Below are 22301 nucleotides of genomic sequence, written 5' to 3'. Positions count from 1 at the left end.
TCAAGGAAATCACTTACTTTTTCCCATCACACAGCTTCGGCTCTTTCCCGGACTGCCCCGTCATCCACCTCGCAGAGGCTGGCTAACATTAGGCGGCAAAAAAAAAAGACTAGGGACGAGATGTTTGCGGAACTGATGGCCTGCTCCACAGCCGAGGCGGCAGAGCAGAGCCAGTGGAGGGAGACCCTATGTCAGCAGCATCGCACACACATCGAACGGGAGGATAGGTGGCGGCAGGAAGACCAGCAGGCGACTCAAACGCTGCTTGGGCTAATGAGGGAGCAAACGGACACGCTCCGGCGCCTTGTAGATGTTCTGCAGGACCGCAGGCAGGAGGAGAGAGCCCCCCTGCACTGTATCTGCAACCGCCCTCCAACGCCAAGAAGTCCTGTCCCCCCCTCACCCAAAATTACAAGAAGGAGGGGCGGTAGGGGCCGTGAGAACTGTCACTGCACCACAGCAGAGCGCTAATGTACCAGACACCTCTCACGCTATAAATTTGTAGAAACGCTTCCCTTACAGGATCACCCAGTCCCAAATCCAAGTTTCATCCCCCCACTGTGTAGTAGATTATTAAAAGCGGTTTGCTGTTATTCCCTGTTTCCTTCACGTTTTTCGTGTAAGAAGATTTTGTGGGGGGGGGGGGAGGGGATTTTTAATTGCACTGGATAGCCTACATTACCAGGGTACAGACTTGGGGGCAGGGTCAACTGCAGGGCACACACAGACTGCAGTCACTAGGCACCAGGGTCAGTCTGTGTGGTGTATGCTGCCCCGGTTCATCCGGTGATGTGTACGCTTGTCCAGGGTCCTAGCGCCTGCCATCCCCGAATGTTAAGGCAGGCTGCCCTTACCATGCACTTCCACCGTAGCCACGAGCCTCTCCGCTGCCCTGAGCCCCAACAAGAGCCCTCATCCACGGACAGATACTCACCCTTCCCCCACACCCCTCACCCCTTCCTACGCCCAAACCCACAGCCCACAGCCGTCATCCAAACCCCTATCCAAAGACGGCACCCCTTGCCCCTTCCTGCAAACCCGCCCCTTCCTGCAAACCCACCTCTTCATGCACAACCACCTGCAACCGTCCCCCCACCCCAGAGACCTATGTAGGAGCAGGAGGCTGTCATTCCTCTATTGTACAAGCGGTCTGTACATCAGTGCACACCGTACCCAGCACAGTATGCGTCCATGTTTCAACCCCGAACAGAAATGCAAAGTAAAAGAAAGATTTATTAACAATTACTGTTCTGTTTAATTTGTTTTAAAACGTGTTTTGGAAGTGGGGGAAACTTGGAGAACGGGGTATGTAACCGCAAATCTCACTCAACACATAGAGACACAGGCCCAGGATCAGCTTCTCTTAAAATCAAGTGGAGAGTCATAGGTTACCCTGCTGTCCGAGGAAACTTGCTTTCAAAGCCTCCCGGATACACAGCGCTTCCCGCTGGGATATTCTTTCGGCACGGGTGTCTGGCTGAGCGTAAACAGCAGCCAGGCGATTTGCCTCAACCTCCCATCCGGCCAAAAAGGTCTCGCCCTTGCTCTCACAGAGATTGTGGAGCACACAGCAAGCAGCAATAACTACGGGGATATTCTTTTCGCTGATGTCCGAGTGAGTCAGTAAGCTCCGCCACCTCCCCTTAAGACGTCCGAAAGCACACTCCACCACCATTCTGCACTTGCTCAGCCGGTAGTTGAAGAGTTCCTTCTCACTGTCCAAGGCGCCTGTATAGGGCTTCGTGAGCCAGGGCATTAGCGGGTAGGCTGGGTCCCCGAGGATCACTGTAGGCATCTGCACATCCCCAACCGTTATTTTGTGGTCCGGGAAGAAAGTTCCTGCCTGGAGGCGTCTAAACAGACCAGAGTTCCTGAATACACACGCGTCATGAACCTTGCCTGCCCACCCGACGAAGATGTTGGTAAAACGTCCCCTATGGTCCACCAGTGCTTGCAGCACCATTGAAAAGTAGCCCTTTCGGTTAATATACTGGCTGGCCTGGTGGGCTGGTGCCAGGATAGGGATGTGAGTCCCATCTATAGCCCCACCGCAATTTGGGAATCCCATCACGGCGAAGCCATCTATGACGACCTGGACGTTTCCCAGGGTCACTACCTTTGAGAGCAGTTGCTCAACGATTGCGTGGGATACTTGAATCACAGCAACCCCCACGGTAGATTTGCCCATGCCAAAGTGGTTTGCTACTGACCGGTAGCTGTCTGGCGTTGCAAGTTTCCAGAGGGCTATGGCCACTCGCTTCTGCACACTCAGGGCTGCTCGCATCCGTGTGTCCTGGTGCTTCAGGGCAGGGGCCAGCAAGTCACAGAGTTCAAGGAAAGTGCCCTTACGCATCCTGAAGTTTCGCAGCCACTGTGATTCATCCCAGACCTGCAGCACTATGCGGTCCCACCAGTCCATGCTTGTTTCCTGGGCCCAGAATCGCCGTTCCACACCATGAACTTGACCCATTGCCACCATGATCTCCACTGCGCGGCGTACCCTGCTTTGTGAGAGGTCTGCGCCACTCTCCTCACCGCGCTGCCGGAGCCTCCTCGCCCGATTTCTCAGCAGCTGACTGTGGAAGAGGTGGACGATAAGGTGCGAGGAGTTGACAACGGCCATAAGTGCAGCGATGATCGCAGCGGGCTCCATGCTCGCAGTGCTGTGGCATCCGCGCTGTAACCGACCAGAGAAGGGCGCAAACAGATTTCCCGCCGGCGCTTTCATGGAGGGAGGGCGTGATTGACGGTTCGATGACGACAGTTACCCAAAACCACCCTCAACACATTTTTTCCCCCAGCAGGCATTGGGAGCTCTACCCAGCATTCCAATGGGCAGCGGGGACTGCGGGAACTGTGGGATAGCTTCCCACAGTGCACCGCTTCGAAAGTCGACGCCGGCCCCGTTAATGTGGACTCAGAAATTCGAATTAGTGTATTTACTGTGGATACACAAATTCGACTTCATAAGGTCGAATCCACAAATTCGACTTAAGTAGATTTGAAATAGTCTTGTAGTGTAGACAAGGCCTCATATCCAGATTCTTGTCCACTGTAATCCCCAGGTCCTTTTCTGCAGAACTGCTGCTAACCAGTCGGTCCCCAACCTGTAGCAGTGCATGGGATTCTTCCGTCTGAAGTTCAGGACTCTGCACTTGTCCTTGTTGAACCTCATCAGATTTCTTTTGGTCTAATCCTCCAATTTCTCTAGGTCATACTGGACCCTATCCCTACCCTCTAGTGTATCTACCTCTCCCCCTAGCTTAGTGTCATCTGCGAATTTGCTGATGGTGCAATCCATCCCATCCTCCAGATCATTAATGAAGATGTTGAACAAAACTATCCCTAGGACCGACCCTAGGGGCACTCCACTGGGTCTGCCAACTAGACATCGAGCCATTGATCACTACCCATTGAGCCCGATGAACTAACCAGCTTTCTATCCACCTTATAGTCCATTCATCCAATCTATACTTCTTTAACTTGCTGGCAAGAATACTGTGGGGGAGACTATCAAAAGCTTTCTAAAGTCAAGGTATATTACATCCACCACTTTTCCCATATCCACAGAGCCAGTTATCTCATCATAGAAGGGAATCAGGTTGGTGAGGCATGACTTGCCCTTGGTGGGTCCATGTTGACTGTTCCTGGTCACCTTCCTCTCCTCCAAGTGCTTCAAAATGGATTCCTTGAGTACCTGCTCCATCATTTTTCTGGGGGCTGAGGTGAGGCTGAGGTTTGTAGTTCCCCAGATTCTCCTCCTTCCCTTTTTAAAAAATGGGCACTATATTTGCCTTTTTCCAATCATCCGGGACCTCCCCTGATCGCCATGAGTTTTCAAAGATAATGGCCAGTGGCTCTGCAATCACATCAGCCAAGTCCATCATCACCCTCAGATGCATTGTATCTGGCCTCATGGACTTGTGCATGTCCAGCTTTTCTAAATAGTTCTTAACGTGTTCTTTCACCACTGAGGGCTCCTCACCTCCTCCCCATACTGTGTTGCCCAGTGTAGCAGTCTGGGAGCTGACCTTGTCTGTGAAGACCAAGGCAAAAAAACATTGAGTACATTATTTTTCCATGTCATCTGTCACTAGGTTGTCTCCCCCATTTAGTAAGGGTCGCACACTTTCCCTGACCACCTTCTTGTTGCTAACATACCTGTAGAAACCCTTCTTGTTACCCTTCAAATCCCTTGCTAGCTGCAACTCCAATTGTGCTTTGGCCTTCCTGATTACACCCCTGCATACTCAAGCAATATTTTTATACTCCTCCCTAGTCATCTGTCCAGGTTTCCACCTCTTGTAAGCTTCCGTCTTGTGTTTAAGCTCACGAAGATTTCTCTGTTAAGCCAAGCTGGTTGCCTGCCATACTTGCTGTTCTTTCTGCACATTCGGATGGTTTGTTCCTGCACCCTCAATAAAGCTTCTTTAAAATACAGCCAGCTCTTCTGGACTCCTTTCCCCATCATATTAGCCTCCCAGCGAATCCTGCCCATCAGTTCCCTGAGGGAGTCAAAGACTGCTTTTCTGAAGTCCAGGGTCCATATTCTGCAGCTCTCCTTTCTTTCTTTTGTCAGGATCCTGAACTTGACATGAACGTCTACTTCCCCTACCAATACTTCCCTGTTTGTGAGCAGTAGGACAAGAGGTGCAAGGCCCCTAGTTGGTTCCTCCAGCACTTGCACCATGCAGTTGTCCCCAACACTCTCCAAAAACTTCCTGGATTGTCTGTGCACTGTTATATTGCTCTCCCCAAAGATGTCTGGTGGAAGCCCATAAGCAATGTCTAGGCCCACTAACCCTCAAATATGGGGTGGTGCAGTCTGTGTTCAGAACAAATGACATGAATTATCTCACAAGTTACAACCTTCATTTTGTGGGGAAGGTCAGTAAGAAGATAGTATCAAGCCATCTCCTGCAGCATCTGAATCTTTTCCATTTTTTCAAGCCCAATCTATTGGGCCTCAGATCTGGATATGATATGGAAAGTGCCTTGATTGTTTGTAATCTCCTTAGAGTAGTGGAAAGAAGTTGTACAACCATGAAAACACGATTAATTCTATCAGCACTTTCAGTACCCTTAATTATGAGATGCCTTTGACTCCACTATGGAACGGGGCAGTAACAGCCAGAGTTGTTTTAAGGTGACTTTTTAGGGCTTGTCTACACTTGAAAGTTAATTTGCATTTATGTGGGGTGTGAATTTAAAGCACAATAACTATCCCTAAATAATTCCATGTGTGGACACTCTCATTCTAGAATAAGAGAGTCCACACATGGATCTATTCCGGAATATCTCTATGTGTAGACAACCCCTTATTCCTATCACAAAGATGCCAATTGTTGTTCTTCCCCTAAAGCTCCAATAATTAAGTCCATAACTAGTCTAGCTGGTGGAATCTTCTCACCTTTCTGTTCACTCTGTATGTGAAGCTATTAGAAGACATTTAGAGGTGCTTCTCAGCTGTGTTTCATTTTTAATCAACCCCAGACAGAGCTGATTCCTTGCTGTCCTACTGTCTGGTAGAGATAATGACCTGGTTGAAAGGCAGCTGGCATTGGTTCTAACCAGATAAAACAGAGGCAATGCTTATATGTGGGGAAAAAATTTCAAGGAACTGGAAAGAACTGCCGCTGCACTCTGAAATGAAAGTATTTGCCTGCCAATTTTCAAGGTGATTTTACAATTTCTTTGTTTTATGGGATTCCCCTTTGTTCCTGGATTATGTAGTAGCGGCATAGCGCTGGGAGAGAGCTCTCCCAGCACTATAAAAAACCCACCTCCCTGAGGGGAATAGCTACCAGCGCTGGGGGAGCACAGCTACTGTCTACACTGGCACTTTATAGCACTGAAACTTGCAGTGCTCGGGGCTGGGGGAGGTGGGGTTCACACCCGTGAGCGAGAAATTTGCAGCGCTGTAAAGTGCCAGTGTAGACAAGCCCTTAGAAGCTTCAGCTACTGCAGAATACATTTGCCAGCTTTGTAGTATCCATTTCTTCCTCTCTTCCTTTTTCCCTCCACTGCAGTACCTGCATTCAGCAAGAACACTTCAACTGTCAATCTTCAGGGTGAAATTTGCAGGCACAAGTGGTGAGGCATTCTTAGTGATGGGATCTTGCCTCTGGAAATTCATCAGAGTCCAAATCTGACCACTTTTAGGCCTTTTCTTCACTAAGGAAAAAAAAAGTATATTTTGAACACGTTAACATCTTTGTGTAGACAAGCTGTAGTTATAACACGTTAGCTGATCAGGATAAACACTGGGCTCACTCTAGGGTTTACCCTGAGAAGCCATAACATGCAACAACTACAACTGGTTTGTCTGCACTAAGACTGAAACCCTGGCGCAAGTGAAGTCAATGGCAAAACTCCTATTTAATTCATGAGGTCAAAATTTTACCATAGGATTTTAACACATATTAACTATGTATTGAAAAGCATCTGTATCCTAGTGTGTACATGTCCTCTGTGTGTGATGGACACACCCTGAGTATAGTAGGATTTTTTCTGTAGGTGCTATAATCGTTTTGAGCGCTTTCTGGTTGATAATCTTTCAGTTTTGGTCTTTTTCAAGGAAATTGGTTTGATTGCTGTAGGAGGACACAGAGCATATGCTCTTTAATTTGGGATAAATGTTCTATTTTCTTGATACAAATAATGGAAAGTGACGAAAGACTTATAGAAGCATGTAATAACTCATTTTATCTCATATCAATTAATGACAGATTCTCTAATGAAGCATTCAGTTTTGGTACACATTCACAAAACACATATAGTTCACACATTAAGCAATGTTAAACAATAATGTGTTGACCTTTTCGGAGAAATCTTTGGGGCTGCACAATGATAACAAAGGGCAGCAATTGATCTCTGGGTTCAAATTGTGATTAAGGTACCAATGAAAGTGTTTATGATCTCAACTTAATCCTTAAAACAACTAGCATTTTATGGCAGCCAGAGGAATGACAGTTCCAGAAATCCATATAGAAAAATATAAGGGGAAGGTATAGGGCTGTTTCAACACTGGGAAGATAATCAGAAGAGGATTTCAGAATGATCAAAATCAGTTATTTTTGTCCAGTTCTCAACACAATGGATGATGATGACATTGGAAAACATTGTGCTGGAAACAAGAAGAGGTAATATTAGAAAGGCAATAATTAACTAGAACAAAATTTAGCGAGAGCAAAAAAGAAAGGGGTGGAAAGAGGAAGATAAGAATATAAGAATGGCCGTACTGGGTCAGACCAAAGGTCCTTCCAGCCCAGTATCCTGTCTACCGACAGTGGCCAATGCCAACAAGTAAAAGAATTTGTCCACAGTTTTCTCAGGTGCTTTATATGTATTCTAAGGACACAACTACTTTTTCTGAGAGTAAGTGAACTTCATGCCATCCAAGCCCTGCTCCTAATATAGAATTATTATCTTCCTCATGGGCATTTCTGTGGTGCTCATGACTACACTACTTGAGTGCTTCCCAAACACTGATGAATTGATCTTCACAGCACTCCTGTTGTATAGGGAGATTTTGTTCCTATTTTACTGATGGGGACTGAGACATAGAGAGAGCAAGGCCAAAACTGTCCACTGGTTTGGGGTGCCCGAGTTCAGATGCCCAAGGCCTGATTTTTCAGAGTATTTAGCATTTTATGAATTTCATATGTTCAAGGCACAGCTCCTTTTGGTGTCAGTTGCTGTTATGAGTTCTCAGCATTTCTGCAAATCTGGCCCCAGGTATCTCAATTTGGGCACACAGAAAATCCAAAACACAGTGGCCACCAGTGAAAATTGAGATTTGAGACTTACCCAGCATCACATTGGAACTCTGGGACAGATGCAGGGGTAAAATACAATTCTCAACTGCCTTAGTCAAGCGACCATCCTTCCTCTTTGTGAAATCCCCTGTCTCATTCACTACACATCTTCCATACCACCTGAGCCGGCTACACAGTGTCCAGCTGGCCTGCCTCCGTACTGCAACGCGAAAACATCAGTACACACTCGTGCTTCACATGATTTGCTTCTTTGCCCTCATGTCCCTTGCTGACACCTGTTGCCACCTAAGGAGGGCAAGGACCACCAGCGAGCCAGCCTGCACTCCACTCTGGTCCGATGGCCTGCTAGGGATATCATCTGGTGGCTTCTTCATGGAGCTGTGAGCATGAGTGTGTACCTAGCCCAGTTCACGGACTTCCCTGGCATCTGCCCCTTTTGTGGCAACAGGGAGACCCTGGTGTTCATCTGCGTAGGGTGCATCAGTTTGCAGCCCTGACTTACCCTCCTACCGAGGTTCTGGCTGCACTTTTCCCTACACCTCCAAATACTCTCACATCCCATCCAGGGCCCCACAAAGTTGCAAGACATTCTCGCCAACTTCCTCCTGGCACTGGCCAAGACTGCCATACATCACTTCAGGAGGAGGAAGCTAGATGGAGGGGCGGTGATCTGCGCCTGTGGGGCCTATTTTTGTTCCCTTATCTGGTCACACCTCCGGGCAGAATTCCTCTGGGCAATGTCCACTGACTCCTTAGACAGCTTTGAGGAGCAGTGGGGTCTGGGGTTCTCTACTCAGTGACCCCTTTGTATCCCTCATTATTAACCTTTTACCTCAACTCCTTATCCTGTTTTCTGTTCCATTGTCCCCAGAAATCACAAGTAGCCTGGGCTCAGTTGTTCTGCCCTCTTAGCTGAGGGGTCGGGCCTTTAGCTTTGGGCAGGGCTATTCTGACCTGTCTTGGTACTACTAGTAGATACACACCTTCCAACTTTTGCAACAAATGAGGCAGGGTCCCACAGACAATAGTCTCATTCGTTACCCAGCCCTGATTCATTCCATGAGCCCCATCCACCCTGTGCTCTGAATGAAAGGTCCTCTGGAGGGGAAAAAAAAAAAGTATGTGATCATGTAATTAAAGATTGTATCATAATGCATAGTGAATTAAAGTTGATTAATTCTTGCATTACTGAACTTTTGAGTGCTTGCCTTTCCAATCTTAATGTTCTTTTGGCTTAGTACAGGGTATGTAATTTCCTATATTAAAAAAATAAATTAAACTGGAAAAAAATCCATCATATGGAACCATATTCACGTCTACATGTGTCATCCACACTGTTGGAATCTTTAGATCTGCAGCACAGATCTCTACACTTGAACTAACAGAGTAACTGATAGCTGTAATAGGCTGTCATCCTCTGTGTAGATCAGCCACTAAATGTGATGAGATGCATACTTTGCCTGTAATTTTGTAACTGTTTCCTTATAGCAGAGGAATCATGGGTTCAATTCCATGTTTTGGAGGAGAGTGTTTTCTTGTGGCTACAGACCCTTCTTACACTGTCCACCCAGCGGTGCCCTCTTCTGTCCATCCCCTGATCTGTTCCTGTGCCCCACCCTGCCGCAACTTAATGTGTCCTCCTTCTCCCAACCTGCTCCTCTCCCCTCTCTACTTCTCACACCTCTGCACTTGTTAGGCTGCTTTCTCTTTCTCCATTTCACCCTATGGGCCACAGGAGATTATTCAGCGCATAAGAGAGACAGCCTCCTAGCTCTCAGCTTCCATGGCCAATATCACAGCAGCTTCTGACTGCCAGAAGGAGCAATTGCAGAGAAAGTCCTGGTCATCCCTGCAGCTCTGGGCTGGAGCATGCTTAGTGCAAGTAAAATGTTCATAGAATTTAGCTGTCCAACTCTAACAAACCCCTACTGATGTGCAAACTGTGATTTTTTCAGAGGCTTATCACTCAGCCAAATTTCAGTGCATATTTGTGAGGACAGCAAAATACTTCTCTAATCCCAAGGCTTCCCCCTGTCATATTTCAAGTCCTTGCTCTAGAGCATGGAAGCACTAGAGCTTCTCAATGAAATGATTGTAAGAATTTTTTAGCATCATCAAAGAAAAAAAAAAACACATTCTTCCAATTGATGAACTGTTTCGGATGAAAGTTTCACACACAAAAAAAATCATCCTAAAGCAGACAGCAAACAGAAGATTTCAGTCTGAATGTTTACACTTTGGCAAAGTTCTAAAAAAACTGAAGATAGGGTCTTGTAATGAAAAATGTTAGATGAGGTAAACTAGAGGCATTGCTCCCTGGCCTGCTGTAGCCCATGAAAGCTTATGCTCAAATAAATTTGTTAGTCTCTAAGGTGCCACAAGTACTCCTGTTCTTTTTGCGGATACAGACTAACACAGCTGCTACTCTAAAAAACTCTCTGGATTTAGTCAACTACTCAAAAGATAACGAATTAGTGTAATGACTGTTTAGTATTTCTCATTTCCTACACTGCACAGATGTGGTCACACCTACAATTGCTGTATGATTTAGACTTTATTAAGATAGTGAGCGAAGTGAATTGTTGGTCTCAATATAGCTGACAAGTTGAGACCCTGAATCCCTTTATGCAAACTGGCAAAGGAAGCACTCAATACACTGTTGTCAGAACATTTAGCCAAACAGTGTCTTGTAAGTTATCATATAAAAACTATTGACACACTGATTGATTGTGTATATATTGATGTGTGTTTGGTTAGCATGTAAAGAATTATGTATGTGTGCCGGAAATATGTTCCTAAAATATGTTCAGACCCAGCAATCTGAGCAGAGAGGGCAAATAACCTGATTGCCTGTATCTCCAATGTAAACTGAGCAAGGTGAGGCCAGAGACAATAGAAGCACATTTTCATCTAGGGTAAATGAAGTGATTAAGCCAATTGAAAAAGCAAATTAGCTAGAGCATGAGGAAGACATTTTGGCATCTACACAACAGCAGGGGAGAGGAACTTTGTGTTTAGTTTTCAAAGAATACATTTCAAAGGTCTTCTGGACTATAAAAGGGAGGACAGAAGACCTCTCAGTTATCCATCGCTTAGGGAACGAAGGGGACAGCACCATCTGATTCCATGAATATTGGATCCTCTGTTCTGAGGGGCTGGATATGCTAGTAACTTGATGTAAGTAAGAACTGCTTAGGCGAAGATTTTAACTTGCTAGTTTTAGTCACTAGAAAGCATGTTGTGTTGTGTTTTATTTTTAACCGTACCTGTATCTTTTTCTCTTGCTTAGTATCACTTAAATCTTTGTTCTTTATTAATAAACTTATTCTTAGTTTTACTATGACCATCTCAGTGCTGTTATATTGAGTGAGTCCCCAATTAATCTAACAGGCTGGCATCTGTACTGTCTCTTTGGAGGCAATGAACTTAATGATTTCTGGGAGGATCCAATGAGAGGGACTGGACATTACAGAGGGACACCTCTGGGGAACTTGGAACTGGGGTCACTGATTATTACCTGCATGGCAAAATTAAAGCTGGCAGAGTCCCGAGGAATTTCCTGGTGAAGCAGACTAGTGTGGCAAAGAGTGGAGAGACAGTCTAATCTTTCTAAGGCAGAGGAGTAACACAGTGGCTTATGGTTCTGGGCTGCCCTGAATGGAGCACCAAACGAGTGCACATTACAAAATAACTAGAAGTCAAAAATTAACTGAACATGGACAATGAACTACTCTCTCACTCGTGGAGGTGTGGCGTACAATACCTGTACAGTCTCCAGCGCTAACAGTTCCACAAGCACTAACTTCAGTGTATAATTCTAAAAATGAAAAATTGTTTCATTTGTTTTTGTTTTAAAAAATGAAGAAGTCTATTCTACTAAAGCAAGTCTTCTTCTGAGAAGATTGCTTCTTAATAATATATTTCTTTGGTAGAGAAGCATCAATTATGCATAATATGCCTCATCCTCTTTGACTTGTTTTATTTAAAGGATGATGGCCATTAGTGTATTACTGTGATGAACTGATATAAATATTAAACACAGATAAATGTTACAATGTGATGAGAATCTCTTACTTAAGGGCACAGTTCTCTGTATTCCACTGGAAATTACCTCTTCCTCCTCCCACCCCCCTTGTCCTGGAAAAACCTCTTCAAACTTCTGAAAAGACCAATTACCGTAATTTTTTTTCTAGAAAGTGGATAATGAACTTTGTGGTTATTTATGTTTTAGAAAACAACAAACAAATCTTATAGATAGCTTTCTTTTCAAAATTACACTTTAAGCGTAGACATGTGAGTGAGTGCTCTCAGCAGATTGTATGTTTAAAAAAAATTCTCACAAGCATTGAAACCAATGAAAAATCACATTTCTTTGGTTTGTGGAAGAATAAAAGTTTTGCTACTTCATCTCTTATGTTTTCATATAAACAAAAGGTAGAAATTCTTCAGATAAGAAAGTAAAAGGGAGTTTTCAAACAAATTGGCTTAATTTTTCCACTTGTGAGCAATCATGAATTTGTCCAAAGCAGAATTTGCTATTTGCTATGAAATTTGGTTCATTACCAGAAGAACTTCATGCTCCTACAAAGGCAATGCTTTTACTATAGGCATCAAAGGTCCTGCAAGAACCAGAAATAGGACATCAGCCAAGGATAAAGGCCTCATTGTGCTAAAGATTGTATAAGCATGCTGTAAAAAAGCCAGTCCCTGCCTCAGAGAACTCAGAATCTAGGTTATGACAAGACACAACAGGTAGATTAGACAAACAGAATGAAAGGGGTTGGAGAAGAATGGTAACAACAGTGTGAGCAATAAACAGTGTTCTTGGCTCACCATCTGCAGAGCCATGTCAGCCAGTATTGCTTTTTAGGCATCATTGCAGAAATGAACTAAGGAGGGATTTGAAAACAAAGTAGTGGCTCTATGGATTTTGTTAGGAAGCTTTTCCCATTAATAAGGGACAGCATGAGAGAGAGCCCAGAGATGTTTCAGAGAGAAAACAGACTAGAAGATGGCAATATAAATATTGGTTTTAAAAACATCTTCCCTAGGTGACTTGAAATCCACAGTGATCTGTTCATGTCTACGCCTGTATCCCAAATGTAATGACAAGTTCCTTGTTCTTTTATTTTTGCTATCCACTTGAGGACTGGTACAAATGTCTATGAAAGGTAGGTGAACTTTGCTATGTACTATGTTAACTCACTGGATTTTGTGAGTATATTGACTTCTCAAGCTGTTTGTGAACAGTTATAAAATATATCCATTAAGAAAGCTTGCTGCTGAGTGTGTTTCTGAATAATACATATGTATTTATAGTAAAGTGCAGATTAATAGCTGTTTTTTTCCTGATACAATTATTTTAAATATTTTGTGCTGTTTGAAAATTTTACCTCAGTGACTTTTGAAAATGAGACTGACTTAGGCTCTATGCGACTTTTGAAAATGAAACTTACATGCTTTTTGAAAATTCTATTCATTGACTCATTCAAGAATGTTTGTTTTATTTTTTAAAAAAGTCCAGGCCACATTTTGATTTAAAAAACAAAAAGTAATTTCTCTGACTAGCTAGTTAAATTGCTTTGAATTTGAAATTAGTTGGTCTTGTTAACCATATGGTACCTTATTTAAACAGACAAGTTTTTTGTTGTCTAGAGGGAGGGTTTTACTCTATTTGAGAACTATTCCAAAGCATTTAAATATGCATTGGTAAAGTAGTTGGGGTGGGGAAACATAACCATATTTTCCACTTTCATATTCTTATCTCCTTATGATCCTGGATGTAACATCCCTGAATCTTGAGATTTTTCAGGGGTGGATGGTACAAAAAGATGCTCCCAATATAAGAGAACCTCTGTCAGTAAGACTAGAATGACAAGTAAAAAGACAGCTCATTAACCAGTGTTTTGCTTGAACTTATTAAGCAAGAGAACTGTGATGGATTGGACCTCTGTAGAAAAGAGGGAGGAAGGGTAAACATTTGGGCAAAATATCTTTTAAATATATAAAGGATTTTTTACTACACAAAATAATTTGATGGTCAGAAAACAGAGCAATAGAAAAATATGAGATTAATTAAAAGGTGAGGTTAATAAAAAAATATTCCTAAAATACAAATACAAGAATCTTAAGCCAATCAAAATGTTTACAGATTCTCTGTTTCTGTTGTTATGTTTAGCTTCAGAAAATCATTGGGAAGCAAGATGACTTGAGAAAAGTTTCTGGATATGAAACAGTATCACAGGTATGCTTATAGACAGTAAGTTAATCATTTTTCTTAAACAGGTTTCTATAGAACTTACACTAAACTCTGTATGTTAGTGTTTTTTGCAGCGCTTATAGATTAATTCATCCATTTCAACTATGGTACTTCTAATTAAATGGAAGTGCATGATCTGTCCCCTCTGCTATTTAATTTTGGTTAGAGAAGTATTATAAATGTTTTTCAGTTTTACTTCTGAGTTTCCTAATAAAACATATTAAAGTAATGTACTTCAGTACTATGTAACCACTCTATTATTTAGAGTACATAAGCTTGTATTTAAAAGCAACGTTTTTATAATTTATGAAAAACGGTTGTTAGAGAGCTTATTCCTTCACTCTCACACTTCCCTGGTCCTTCTCATATGAACAGAGAGCAACAATACCCGAAGTCTGAAGGTGCAAACAATTTGATGTTTATTGGAGTGAACAGCCAGCAAGCTTAAATCCAAGTTCCTTTTTCCTTATTTTCTAATCCCAACTTACTTCCTGTTTGCCCCTAATTTATATAGTAATATTTTTAGCTATACCTTAACCAATCAGTCTGCTAAAATTTACCTAACCAATCCTAACGTATTGTAACATGATTAGCTAACCAATTATATTCTACCACCTTAATTAGTTTACACCTAGCAAAATTAATTATACAGCAAACAAAAACAATTACAGAACCAGACAAAGACCATGCAAATAACCATACAAAACAATACAAAAATAAGAATTTCACAACTACATCTATACAAACATAAGGGTTCTCCAGCTGTGTCTATTAATAAGTAAATTCTTAGCAGACAGAAAACTATCAAACTAAATTTCCTTTTACATGTTCTAGACTCTTCCCTTTCTCTGGAGGTGATAGATCGGATCACCTTCCTAACAGCCCCAGATTGCTTTATTTCAATATGACTAAACAGGCCCTCAGACTGTCACAGTGAGAGAAGGCCCTTACACGGATAGACAATGATTTTAATTATTTCTTTTATACCTCTATAACTAGCTAAGTACTAAAAATACACAAGCCAAACAGGCTTGAATATCTATATCCTAACAATCATGTTTATAGAAAGAATAATATAATGTTACAGTCTCTCTCCTCATGTATCTCAGATAGATAAGTCCCAAGCCATATAGGACTTTCTAGGCTAAAATCAACACACCCAAGAACCAGTAGGCAATCAGCACAGACTATAGAGTAGCTTCCACATTCTGCATCAGCTTCAGTTTCTGTTGATTTACAATGTGGCCCTTAATGTTGTGTTGAGAAAGGTATGGATTACTTTAGCCAGGTCCACGTCCAATGAAAATGTTTGCAGTGTCTGGACCAGTTGAAGATATAAAAAAGAATCCTAGACAATCTTCCAGCAGTACTTGGGGCTCCCACAGATTGATAACTTTGTTAACAAATGGCTACCACAATCCCCAATTAAAGGAGCAGATATAATCCTCCTCATATCTTTTGGCTACCTCCCTCAATTTACCAACATTACCTAATTTTTTCCCAGACTGAGCTTCAGCCAGCTAACTGTCATCCACTCTGTAATCTCTACTAAACACACAGATAAGGCATTCTATACCAATGGCTAGATTGTATGAGATTGAGAAACAGAGTTGGGAGTCTTCAGCATAACACCTCATGTTTGAAGGTAGCTGATAAAACTAACAATGTCAGTAAGAACACATTGCCAGGAGGAGATGAATGCACCACCAGTGCTTTCTCTGTCCTGCACCCAGATTAGTACCCAGATTGACAGGGGTCATGGAGATCTGAGGCATCTATGTATTTGAAAGTTGTCTCACCACAACCTTCTTTACAACTTAGCCAAAACTGGAAGATCAGATACTAAGGTGATACCTGGCTAGATTGTCATTGTCCAGCAAGATGGTGAAGAGGAGTTTCCTTATGAAAACCAGCAATTTTTAAGACACTGATAGTCTCTACAAACTACAGAACCAGTTCTTCCTCACTGGCCTTCAACAAACAGGAAGACATGATTGTGGTACAAAGTATTCCTAACATTAAGCATGAAGACCTGGTGTTTGCCCCATCAAGATATTGCTCTGCCTCCATAGAAGCAGATAATTCAGTCTAAATCTGCTTTACTTTCTTGAAAGTACTATACAATTCCCTTCTGCCTTGGGAATTTTCATCAGCCACCAAATGAAGACAGCTCAGATTAACCAGGCTGTCCACTATTCATAAAAATAGTGGATTGAGGTTTAGCCAATACTAGGTGGAAGCAAAAATTATTTTCTTTGCCCCATCGCAGTTACAGCATAAGAATTCAAAGGACCTTTATGATGCAATTGGTCACATTTAGCTGTGAACACCTCAGCTCTCTAGGAACTAATTTAAGAGTTGAGACTAAGAGCAGTGTACACTCAAGTGCTACATCGGCGCAGCTGCATTGATGCAACTGTGCTGCTGCTGCACATCTGGTGAAGACACGCTATATGACAGGAGAGCACTCTCCTGTCAGCATAATTACTCTACCTCCATGAGAGGCAGAAGCTATGTTGACGGGATAGCGTCTCCCACCGACATAGCACTGGTGTGGACAGTGCTTAAGTCAATGTAACTTGTGTCGTTCAGGGGTGTGTCTTTTTCAAACCCGTGAACTTAAGCAGTAGTGTAGACCAGCCCTAAATATCTTAACTCTGCTTTAAACTGTACTCCAGATTGTTTTCTCAAAGTACTCTCATTAGAAAAATCTGTGAAGTAATATTACCTACAAAATATAATGTAATTTCTTAAAGGGTCACTTTCATCTGGAATTCTAGTCAGTTTTAAAAATACATGTTAAAAATAGCATCAGGTTATACAAATCCCTCTGCCAATTTTTGTGGTTTTATAGTCCTATTTTCTTGTTGTTTAAAAAAAAATCTATTTTTCTTTCCTGTTGCTATGTAAAAAAACCCACACTAACCCTGGAAACTCAATAACTAACAGAATAAAAATCCAAACTGACTCTACAAAAATTCTGTCAAACAAAGTATAAATTTTTTTCTCTAATATCTTAATGTTGTGGTAATCATTGGTGTTATTTTTAAATATAGGAGATAAAAGATGAGCTGTCAGAAGTATGATTTTTTAAAGTTGATTGTGTCCCTTTAGAGCCAAAGGATTACTACAGTAGTTTCAGCGGAGAAAAATAAGTACATAGTTTCTCAACGCTATTATGATTTGCATATGAAATTACTTTCTTACGAAGAACAACAATCCTAGGATTTTATCTTGTGTGAAATGCTCAGTTAGAACTAAGAGCCTTAATCACTCTGAGGATGGGGAGTAGGCAGACCCTAAAGTTATGCCTATACAAGGCTAATGCCAGGAGAGATGCTGTGGGGAGCACCCTGGCTACCAGGATTTGATACATCTTGGAAATGGTTTAGCCAGTACATAGATGGGCAAGTGCATAGATTTGGCAGGTGGGCCACATTCACACGTGCTGTCTCTTTGGCCCAGCTAGCCTTGCTGCCACGAGCACTAACTGCCTGTCCCACCTGGCATTCCTTCCCCTCCCCATGAGAGACTCACATAGAGACAGTTGTAATTGTGACATAAGTATTAAAGCCTGTTGGTGACTCTGTCTGTCTGTTCTGCAGAACTCCCAGATGGTGGTATTGTTATTTATTAGTATTACTATAACCCTTAGGAGTCCTAGTCCTGGACTAGGACCCCGTTGTATTAGGCACTGTACAAACAGAACAAACTCCTTGCTGCCCCAAGGAGTTCACAGCCATCTCGTATCTTAAATGGAGTCACACATTCTATTATAATAATAGGAGATATACCAATCTCCTAGAGCTGGAAGGGACCTTGAAAAGTCATCAAGTCCAGCCCCCTGCCTTCACTAGCAGGACCAATTTTTGCCCCAGATCCCTAAGGGGTCCCCTCAAGGCTTGAACTCTCAACCCTGGGTTTAGCAGGCCAATGCTCAAACCACTGAGCTATCCCTCCCCCCTATTGAGATGGTTGCTGCCAGTAGGTGGCTCCAAATGCCAATTCAAATTAAAAAGTTTGTTTTGGGAAAATTAAAATTTTAAATTTTAAAATACCTTTAGTTTGACGTATATAGGGTTTTGTCATGTATTTAGCTCGAGACATGCTTTTTTGCCCTATCCATTTCAGAAAGCTTTTCATCAGTTCAGTGAGCAACACTTTCTTTTGAGGCCATTAGGCAAAATTTAATTGCAACCAGGGGCGGCTCTAGGATTTGCGCCGCCCCAAGCAGGGCGGCACGCCGCGGGGGGCGCTCTGGTGGTCGCCGGTCTCGCGGCTCTGGTGGACCTCCTGCAGACGTGCCTGCGGACGGTCCGCTGGTCCCGCAGCTCCGGTGGACCTCCCGCAGGCATGCCTGCGGATGCTCCACCGGAGCCGCGGGACCAGCGGACCCTCCGCAGGCATGCCTGCAGGAGGTCCACCAGAGCCGCCTGCCGCCCTCCCGCGGGACGCCGCCCCAAGTGTGCGCTTGGCGCGCTGGGGTCTGGAGCCGGCCCTGATTGCAACATAAGATATGTCATAGCCTAGTGAGCTGTGGTCCCTCTCATCCAGTATCCTGTCTCCAACATCCTGGGCAATGCCAGATGCTCATGAAGATGATGTAAAACCCCCATGTTTCCCTTTATTTTACAGTATTAAAACCTGGGTGAGGGGATATTGTTTGTTTTGTTTTGTTTTGTGACTGCAGCTGGTGATCATCTCCAGCACTGACGCATGGGGAGTGGTATTGCTTATAATTGTTCCCTAGCTAGTGTATTTCCTAGCTAACTTACGGAAGTGTATGTTGTCCTAAACAGTATCAAAATGGAAAAATCTCTGGGATATATTGAGGAGGTGTTGATTTTCACCAATAATACAGGTACAATTTAATAACAAAGGGGACTTTGACCCAAAAAACCCACCATAAAGAGCTATCACATTGTTTCTAAGACTAGTACATAGTCAAACCAGTTTCTTAAACTATTTAAATACTTTTAATTAATAATGTGTAATTTTTCAAAAAGGCTAAAATAAGTATAATGGTACAAAATGAACTTTAATTACCATTAGCAAGGAGTGATTAATTGTGTAGGATGTTTTGCATTTGTTTATAAAGTAAAGTTTCATATTAGGCAAGATAATACAGTATATTATCTACTTTGACAGTTGTTTCCAAATGACAAATTAGGCATATGGTTCTGAATTCTATAATGAGCTTGTTTCTACATGAAGTATCTCGTGTGTGTCTTTTGTGAAACATTTAACTGGTTCTTAGGGACACTGCTATTGATTTCTTAAAAACAGGAGATTTTAAACTCTTAAACTGAAATTTGATGCAGCTATAAACAACTTACTCTCAGACTTGGCCATATGCATTTTCCACTGATGTCCATTTTGATCATGTGTCAAGCACTCTTTCTATTCATAACTTCTTCACTCATAAAACTCCTTTTCCATCCTTTGTTCTGGAGAGAGATGATTTGCTTTTTTCACCTCTGAACTGGAATACAGCACTGCAGTATCCCTGGGCATGAAGGCTTCAGCACTTAGGAAACACCAACTAATACAGAACACTCCAGCATTTCCTCTCAGCAACATTGGCTACTGTGAGCACATCACACTTGTCCTCTGCTTTGTACACTGCCTTCCATAGACTATCAAATCGAAATCAGTGTCCTCAGTCCTTATCTTCAAGGTGCTCCATGAGTCCACCATACCTAAAAGATCATCTAAAGCGCCAGGATGAAGACTGTGGTCAACAATTGTGACCCTCTGACACTGTGGAACCTGCTACAATAAGCTTGTCTGCATGGGAGACAGAACTTTCTTGGGGGCTGTTCCAAAACTGTGGAATGAACTCCTACAGGAACTAGGGACCATAACGAACCTCACCACCTTCTGTTCCATGTGCAAGGCATGTTTCTTTGACCCTGCCTTCTCTAATATAAATATCAACATGTATATTTTAAAAAACTACCCAAACAAAATAAAGTGCTGCACATACTTCTCCCCCTAGGGAGAGAATGAGAGAACAAACAATATGTGACAGATGTTAGTCATGTAGCTTAATGCACTATTGGAAGGTGCTCAGCTACAATGATAAAGAATAGAATAGTTTTATTTGTCTCTTATAAATGAATTTATGAAAATCATGTTTTCTCATTTCTGCACTTATTTTTGTTCTGAAAATAGAGACTGTCTCCCCACCACTGTTTGTAACACCTCTTTGAACAGCTTCCACTGCCTAATACCATTTTTCTACTCTAGCTAATACTTGCCAATAGTCTGATACTTAAGGCCCCAGTCCTGCAAACATTGAGTTCATTGGTGATGTGTTTGTATACTAGATTAGGTCACCATTCATTCCCAAAGCTGAGGAAGAAAGTTTCAAAATCTAAATTATGTTTCCACCTAACCTCAGAAGAGTGAGGGGTTGGAAATATTAGTACATCTCTCATACCTTTTAACAAACGATTGTCATGGGGATATTAATTTATACAATATGTGGAGATCAGCAGGAAAGGCAGCTAATGATTCTGTGGACAGAAAAGAATTATGTACTAACAATGTACCTTAATTTAATAGCATTAACCTTGGCAAAAGAAGTTTTTTGAAACCCTTAAGCTGTTGTCTCTCAGGTTTCCTATCACACATTCTGCTTTCAAGAAAAGTACTATTTTGTAGTTTTTTAAACACACTTAACTCTCACTAGCATAGTGCTTGGACATGTGCCAATTCCACCTTGGAATTTCAACTGATAAAGAGGGTAGCAAACAAGTAGGTGCATATTTATTATAAATCCAGGGATAGGCTTTGTCATCTTAGATAAGATGAGATAGGTATTGTTTATATATCGTCTTCTAGTTTATAAGGAGAAATTTGAGTAGAGGAACAACGTGCCTTTTCTGTTGTAGATTTAGTCTTTAAAATGTTATTATAAACACTTGCTTTTCAGCTGTAGTTTTCAGAGCAACACAAGAGATTTTGACTTCACAGGCATAGAGATAAAAGTGGACTATTGAAAGCATTAGGTTGTTACTTAGTTGTAAGTTAAATTTTAAAAATAATGATTTCAGGAAATCTGTTATGTACTTTTTAAATCCATCTTTAATATGTAAATTGAAAGTACAAAACTAATTAGAAACGGATACTATGGGCTGATCCTCCTTTGTTTCTTCTTGAAAAGCCATGGATGCTGACATGACAACAAAAAGTTTTGCTTTTGACTTTCAGATAAGCATATATGAATGTATTATACATCAGTCATCATATATGAAGCCTAAGCATTTAAACTTCTGAAGCACAGACCTTGGGAATATTTAAATTGTCTACCTGCAGTCAAATGACAAAAGGCAGTGCCATTGCATGAGTCCTGAAAAGATTGTTTTTAAGTTAGCTCATACTTATCTCATATTACTGGCATTTTATGAAATGTGGCATAGAATAGAAACAAGGAATGTTACCTCTTTAACTGTAAAATACTTTGTGTCACATATGCAGTAAGCATGAAACACACAGTGGACTAATGGGACTTGTTATTGATGATGCTGAAAGCTAAATAACCATTAGTATTAAATCTCATGAATAGACTCTTGTCTTTCATCTTACCTCTTCAGCAGGATAAAAGACACAGAGGCTATTTAGATGTCATAAGAATAGTTCTGTTGAAATCCCTGTGGACTTCCAAAAAAATCTCCCTTCATGTTGCTTAGTGTTTTGTTATGTTCAAAGAAAAGCCACTATGCTAGTGGTGAAAGAAGAATAAAACATAGAAATCCAGCACATTGTGTGGTTTTAGGCTTTATAAAGATGCAGTAGTTGAGCTGAAGTGTATTCTTTGTTAATCTCAATTTTCTCTAACAGCTTATTCTTTTACTGTATAATTTTTTCTTCTTCTGGAAAAAAAATAGCTCTACAGAAAACAAACAGCCTTATAACAATATAAAAACATACATAATGCTTGAATGCATAAATGTAAATGTTTGTATTCTACTTTTTATATGTGTGTGTTTCAGACTAATTTATGAGTTTGTTACAAATCAGACTTTGCGTTTTGCTGGAGCTGAAGGTTCCCAAACCAATCCAGATGAATTAGCTGAAAATTGTTTTTATCTGAATGTTAAATTGATTTGAAAGACAATATTAACCTAAAAGTTAAGCTTGCTGAATAGCTAACCAGCAATTTTATCAGTAACTAATAACAAAGAATATAGAAAAGTATGTTGTGCTGTAACATTAAAGTGGATATTAGCATGCTATCTGATTTCATGGCAATTACAGAG

At 41.7% G+C, this 22301-nt stretch overlaps 1 protein-coding gene across 3 annotated transcripts in view; it reads left to right on the top strand.

The window, feature by feature from the left end:
• MICU2 (mitochondrial calcium uptake 2) overlaps positions 1-22301 on the top strand; it is a 256675-nt gene that overhangs the window by 219602 nt on the left and 14772 nt on the right. For all 3 annotated transcript variants that reach the window (XM_039492545.1, XM_039492554.1, XM_039492560.1), the window contains one exon: positions 13957-14022. In XM_039492545.1, coding sequence (XP_039348479.1) covers positions 13957-14022 — 66 coding nt within the window. The remainder of the gene's footprint in view (positions 1-13956; positions 14023-22301) is intronic.

Source organism: Mauremys reevesii, linkage group 1 (assembly GCF_016161935.1).
Source record: "Mauremys reevesii isolate NIE-2019 linkage group 1, ASM1616193v1, whole genome shotgun sequence".
NCBI classification, from domain to species: Eukaryota; Metazoa; Chordata; order Testudines; family Geoemydidae; genus Mauremys; species Mauremys reevesii.
Note: the sequence above shows the minus strand (reverse complement) of the source record. Positions and strands in the feature narration are given on the sequence as shown.